The following is a 6,897-nucleotide window of genomic DNA, read 5'->3' as shown; positions in this document are numbered from 1 at the left end:
GTGTGTGTGTTGTGTGTGGGTGTGTGTGTGTGTGGTGTGTAGTGAACATATATGATATATACCTATATATATATATATATATATATATAAATATATTATATAAATATAAATACTAATATATATATATATATATATATATATAATATGAAAAATATATATATACATCAATATATATGCATATTTATAGATGTATACGTATATGTACGTATAATTGGAAAATAAAAAAAATAACCATTTTATTGCTAGCTTAGTACACTCTGAATTGAGGCCATTTGTAGAATTATAAAAGAAAAGTCGCCAGACCAAACAAATTAAACTTTTTATTTCCTTAAACCAATCTATTCATAACAAAAACCTTTTATGGAAATCATCTTAAACCAATTACATTAATCAATAACAAGTGATAATTAAAACCAACTTAAATCAATAGATCAATACATTTCTTCCTGCTTATGAAATTTTCTTTTCCTTTTACCCCTAAAAAAACATTTAATGCTGTAGGTGATTTTCTCCTTCCTCTTAGGTCGCCTCGTCCTCGAAGGCACCTCCTCCTCGAACACACCTCCTCCTCGAACACACCTCCTCCTCGAACACACCTCCTCCTTGAAGACTCCTCCTCCTCCTGATCGTCTCTTCTCCCGTCTAGAGGTTGACTTCCTGAATCACCTGGATGTTGATGCCGCCTGAGGGAAGACGGCAGTTTTTAGTTTTAAGTTTTCTTATATGTTTAGTTATTTCATTTGGATGTGGAGGTGTGTGTGTGTGTGTGTGTGCAGTGTGGACGAGATATATGGACATATTATAGCTATAGATATATATATAATATCATAGTATATATATATATAATATATAAATATATATATATATTATAATTAATATAGAAGTATAGTATATGTATATATATACTATATAGTGTATATATATACTATATATTATATATATATATATATCATATAAGATATATAATATATATATATATATACATATATATATATATATACATATATATTGCAATTTCCCTTCACGATACTTACCCCGTGAATCGGCCTCAGAACGGTCTGTGGGAAAGAAACAATTGGTTTTACAAAAGTATTCAGTATTTAAAGAAAAAGTCGAATGAATAGACATTAAAAGTTAACTTCTAAAATGTCCAAATAAAAAAATATAAAAAATCACAAATATCAAATTCCTTTTTTTTTTTTTTTTTTTTTTTTTCCAAATCTTCAAAACTCACCTGTTGAATCTTCTGATGCTGGTGAAAAAAATATATATTCATTAGTATAGTTGTAATATTCCCATACAGTCTATGTTATTATTCATTACATATCAAAAACAAAAAAGTAGCTAATATGTCAAATATTGCAAACATTGATATAATGGCAAATCTTCTAAACTCACGTGGCGGAGGATCGTCTTTTGCTGATGGGAAAGAAGCAAATTGCATAACGATTATGATGTTATCATTTATATTACGGATGAGAAATAAAGCATATCAAGCTAGTGTATCACAAATATCCCAGGTAAAAAAATCACATTTTACAATAAAACAATAATGGGCAAATTTCTCTTCAAATCCGGTGTGTATATGTGTGCATATAAATATATATATGTATATGTATATACATGCATACATAAATATATATATATATATATATATATATATATATATATATATATAATATATATATTTATATACATCTGTCGTGTGTGTGTAGTGTTGTATATTATATGTATAAATTATATATATTAGTTTATTTGTATATATGTATATTATATATATTTATATATATATATATATATATATAATATATATATATATCTTGTTGTGTAGGTGTGTGTGTGGTTGTTGTGTGTGTGTGTGTAGTGTGTAATGTGTGTAATTATATATATATATATATATATATATATATATATTATATATAATATATATATATATAATGTGTAAGTGGTTGTGTTCGTGTGTGTTGTGTGATTGTGTGTTGCTGTGTGTGTAAGTGTGTGTGGTGAGTGTTGTTGTGTGCGTGGCTGGTGTGTGATATAATGCATATGATCAAACGGCAATTGCTAACGTTACAAATGAAAATGTATAGCAACAAAATTGAAACAAAAATACAAAATATGCGCAGGTGTTGTTAATCTATTTTCTATTATTCAGGTGTTTTCCGTAGTCTATAAATTGAAAGAATATATAAGGTGAAACAAATATCATAAAAAAAAACAATACAAAAAAAAAATATAGAATCAAGAATCATGCATTACAATTGCAAAGATAGGAATAAAGAAAACTATTTCGATAAGTCACATGATCGCCCCCTGAAAGCAGATTGCAAATGCATATCAACGAAGAAGGGAAGAGAGGTGAGCGAGAGCGTACGGTGGGTTCGGTCGATGATTTCTATCGTATATATCAGCATGACGACCATGACTCCTTTCCAATCCTCCATCTCGGCGTGGGTGGCACCGCTTAGGGTCATGGCGCACAGGTCGGCGACGCAGAACTCTGGCGGCGAAGGGGTTGGCTTTAACTCGCTGCCGGTCTTACGTTTTGAGAAAATTTAATGTCGTCATCACTCATGTGATCTGACATACATGCACGCACATATACATACTCATGCATACACGCATACAGAATTTTTCATAATTTTCATTATAGACACATGCTGACAATATACAGGTAATTTAATATACTTATAAGTTACAAAAAAGGCAAAACAAACACTGTCTGTAATAGTAATAGTAATGATGGCCATTTGGTACGGAGCTTGACAAGCTTTTGATTTTTTTTTTTTTCTCTTGGTAATCTTATCTAATTCTGTCCAGAGAACTAAATTGTATAGGTATCATAATGTAGTACATTTAGGTGTATCGTATAAGTACAATTGTTGTAAGGTAAAAAATGTTTTCGTGATGATCTACTGATCGAATCACATTTCCAGTGCTTCCTTTAGCTGACACTCACTAGATGGCGTCCATACTATTAAAGCTTCATCCGAAATTTCACCGAATAACTACCAGCATCTTCGCTCACCCGAGGAGGATAACGAAGACGAAGCTCTGGCCTTTTAACAAGAGAACCTAACTTGTGCTCATCTCCTCAGCTTAAAGCAGCTCACCTACAGTAACCTGGAGCAAGCTGGCACTGGCTGATGTATCACTGAAATTGAAAAGGGTCTCGCAGTCCGTCCAGATTTCGTTGACGTTCTCACAAAAGCCCTGCAGTGAGAAAAGGGTTTACTCTTAGCGACGATTGCCAATAGAAATGCTGGTGCCAAATTAGGAGCTGGTGAGGCAAGTCTTTGGCTGTAATGCTGCTCATAATCACTCGTATGATCCTCATTGACATTTTCACGATCGTTACGTGGAATCTGGCAGCCCTTATAAAACGTACCACTACCGGAAGGGCGGTGGTGGTTTCGAGTGGTGATGAAGCACTGTTTCCCTGCAAAGAAAGGAGACATCTGTAACTCGTAATCGAACGTAGAAAAAGAATTAGAGAAATTGCGATCGACACAATTGATTGTCATCCACGCTATGCACTTAAGTGTGATGTTTCTCGGCTGCCTTCGTTTTACATGATGCCTAACCAACATTTATTTAGAGAGAGGAAAAAACTCGTATTTATTGTTATTGGGGATTATATCTATTTTGCAAAGTTGTCTTATCACAACATTCTTTCCTCATCATTGCAAGGACTATCAAGGGCTCTCTGAACGTCCTTACTGAAACTCGTAGCGACTCGCCCCACTGGTTGATTTCCCCCTGTGTGGCATCAAGTCTCCCGAAGCCACTCGAGGGTTCGTCGGCGTCGAACTCGGGGCCGGCGAGGCACAGCCCCTCCAGGGCGCCGAGGATCCCGTCTTCGGCCCAGACGTACATTTCCCATCCGCAGAAGGCCACCTGAGGAAAAATAGCCAGCTTTCAATATGACATGAAACTAGTCTGCATAGGCATATTTATGAATAGTGTATTTAATGATTAACATTCCAATTGACTAATCACGAGATCAGTCCGATTTGAAAAAAAACTTAGATCACCATTAAGTAAAGATTATATGACCCGCGTTATTATACAGAGATTTGGAGAGAGCGCATGGAAACTGCACTGACTTTACAAAGTATATGGAAATTTGATTTCTTGGCGGCCGGATCATCTGGAACAGACTTGAAATGAAAGATTAAGAGAAGGAGAAGGGAGCTATTTATCAACAACTTACCGGTATTTATCAACAACTTACCATGATAAAATACAATGCTAAATTTACCAGTGGTTGGTGCACTGGTATGTTCACTGGCAACTACAGCGACGACTCTGTCCTCAGGCTTTATCTCAGCTAAAAATCAACATTTAAGGCGACACTTTAGTTTCCATGTACACCTATTATGATCAGAATGATGGTAACTGTTCATTTCCTTATGAACTTGACAAAAATATAGAAAATTAATAGTAAATAAGCGAGAATAATGTTCGCGCAGCCTAGGGTAAACTTACAGAAAGTCATAGGCCTACAATAACATTTAAAATAATACATGGAATGGACAATTTGACGAATTCAAACATATCTTATTTCTATAACATAGTTTAAAAACAGTAAATATATAAATAGATAAAAGTTATTTGATTCAATAATTGGCGGTTCATACGTTAGAGTTCAATAAACGATTGAAGCAGCAACCGCGCCTATCGGAACTCTGGAAAAGGCCAACAATAAATATTAAATTGGCCTCCACGCCTATTGAACCTCTGGAAAAAAAATACAGTCCCCACAAATAATAAACACAGATAATAATAATGAAATCCATTTATAAATTGCACTTCTTTATCTTTATCATACTATATTAATATTGAAGTACAAACTGCACTTCAGTTTGTTTACTCTTGTGTTTGCATTAATTTATATACAATTATTCATAATTTTATCCATTTGAAAGATTTGATTGGCATTTCTTTTTGGAAAATGTCCATACAAATAACACCTCCATTGCGTGGAGCCATTGTTTCTTATATTTTGACTGCAATCTATAAGAAAGAGGAAAAATAGTCTGTTTTCTTGAAAACCATTACATTATATATGATCTATAAGATCATGCAACAGAATATGCTTTCTAGGAAATGAATTTATATAGGAATGATTTTACACAGATGAAATCTTTATCATTTCTTCCTTGAAACAAGAAAATCTCGCAGCTGGATCAGGCTTTGTTTACATGTCACGGGATTGGTCAAAGGAGCCTAAAGAATCATGTAAGGCGCTCGCCGATTGGCGGAATCGATATACTATCAAACAACGATGGTAAAGTCGATTTACCCTTACCAGGCGACTTACCATCGCTTAATAAATCCCACTTTGCCATGGCTGGTAAACGCGCTGGTAATTGACCGCTGGTAAATGCCTTACAATCGTATGTTAATGAATCCAGCCCCAGGACTGGAGCAGAGGTTGGTGCATTGACAGCGATGAGACTGTACTTCAGGAGACACGTCTGATTAAGTTGCAAATCATCAGGACTATTTTCTGCAATATTCTCTGCCATTCATCAGAATATATGCAATAGCATTTGCATGATTAACGTACCGCGATGCCCCGAGTCCCTATCATGCGGATGCAGAAGTCGTGTTTCCACGCGAGGACCGGGTGGGCGACCCCGCCGGCGGACTCGACATGCTGGACGTTGTTGTTGACAGCGAAGGGGTGGCCTTGCACGAGGATCTGCGGGAAGATGCACATTACTGTTTTTGAAATGAAAGAAAGGCATTAGGATCATACATGATACAATGTAATCATATGTAAGCATATATTTGTGCATGTTTGTGTGTGCGTCTGTGTGTTTTTTATTTCCGTCTCCTCCCTCCTACATCTCTTTCCGTTTTTCTCTTTATTTACCGAATCCGTATCGTCTTTATCGAATGTGATGACTGTGCCCGCATCATCTGTGTACGTAATGATGTCCAGACAAGAAGGAAAGCTGTAGCACCGATAAAAGTCGCCAGTCACTCCATAGGCAGTCCCGACGTCCATAGCGATTTTGTAGCTCGCTGTGCCGTGGAAGTCGAAGGCCAGACCGAAGAAGTCGATGAAATGTGGGTCATTTTTGATTGAACACCTTGAACCTGTTGGGGGGAAAAGTGAACTCGTCAATCCTATGTTCAGGGAAGACGACTGTTCATAAGGTAACTTGAAATGAAACCCAGATAAACGTTAGCTCATTAAGAGGCCAAGGAACTTACACGTTCCGCTAATCTCCCCTGTCGCCCGCCAGGTGCCTTCCCTACAAATCAGGATCAAGCAACTGCCTTCAAGCAAGTCTCCGCTCGAGTATATCTCCCCGTCGAATTCACATTCTGAGGGAGAGAACAGTCGTAGACGGAAGATAATGATACTGCTGTTGACATTCCCTAATTGTGAGGAAATGTTCATTCATATGGATTGCATATGTGGGACCAATATGAACTTTTACGCTCTGCACTCTTCTTTTTTTTCTGGAGGGAAAGCCAAATTTCGAAAGGAAACATAACTTAATAGACAAACATTGATCAACGGATATGCAGTATTATCAGTTAGCGTTAGAATGAACGTACATTATTGAGATCATATCATTCATGAGTATGGAATATATTAAGGAAAATAAAGATTAAGAAACAAATCAACCATCAGCACTGAAACGATGACATAGATAACGAGAAAGATTTTCCGAAAATCTCCAAGACTTACCTTGTGTATCTGTAGTTGCTGGAAAAAGATATGAATAATTTTTAGTAGTTACATTATATCATCTTTAACGTGAACCATATATATATATATATATATATATATATATATATATATATATATATATATATATGTGTGTGTGTGTGTGTGTGTGTGTGTGTGTCTGTGTATGTATGTATGTGTCTGTGTAT

The 6,897-nt window shown here is 35.7% G+C and overlaps 1 protein-coding gene across 1 annotated transcript in view; it reads right to left on the bottom strand.

The window, feature by feature from the left end:
- Nucleotides 1-300: 300 nt before the first annotated feature.
- The window catches only part of LOC122245435 (uncharacterized), a gene marked incomplete in the record, with an annotated part of 8,495 nt that continues 1,898 nt past the window's right edge, over nucleotides 301-6,897 (bottom strand). Inside the window, 11 exon segments of the mRNA XM_086555941.1 lie at nucleotides 301-683; nucleotides 1,035-1,058; nucleotides 1,235-1,252; nucleotides 1,399-1,419; nucleotides 2,375-2,500; nucleotides 3,114-3,213; nucleotides 3,389-3,439; nucleotides 3,721-3,897; nucleotides 5,573-5,707; nucleotides 5,882-6,108; nucleotides 6,226-6,327. Coding sequence (XP_086412067.1) covers nucleotides 643-683; nucleotides 1,035-1,058; nucleotides 1,235-1,252; nucleotides 1,399-1,419; nucleotides 2,375-2,500; nucleotides 3,114-3,213; nucleotides 3,389-3,439; nucleotides 3,721-3,897; nucleotides 5,573-5,707; nucleotides 5,882-6,108; nucleotides 6,226-6,327 — 1,022 coding nt within the window.

This window comes from Penaeus japonicus, unplaced genomic scaffold (genome assembly GCF_977035675.1).
Source record: "Penaeus japonicus unplaced genomic scaffold, GWHDUDI00000001_assembly GWHDUDI00000031, whole genome shotgun sequence".
NCBI lineage: Eukaryota > Metazoa > Arthropoda > Malacostraca > Decapoda > Penaeidae > Penaeus > Penaeus japonicus.
Note: the sequence above shows the minus strand (reverse complement) of the source record. Positions and strands in the feature narration are given on the sequence as shown.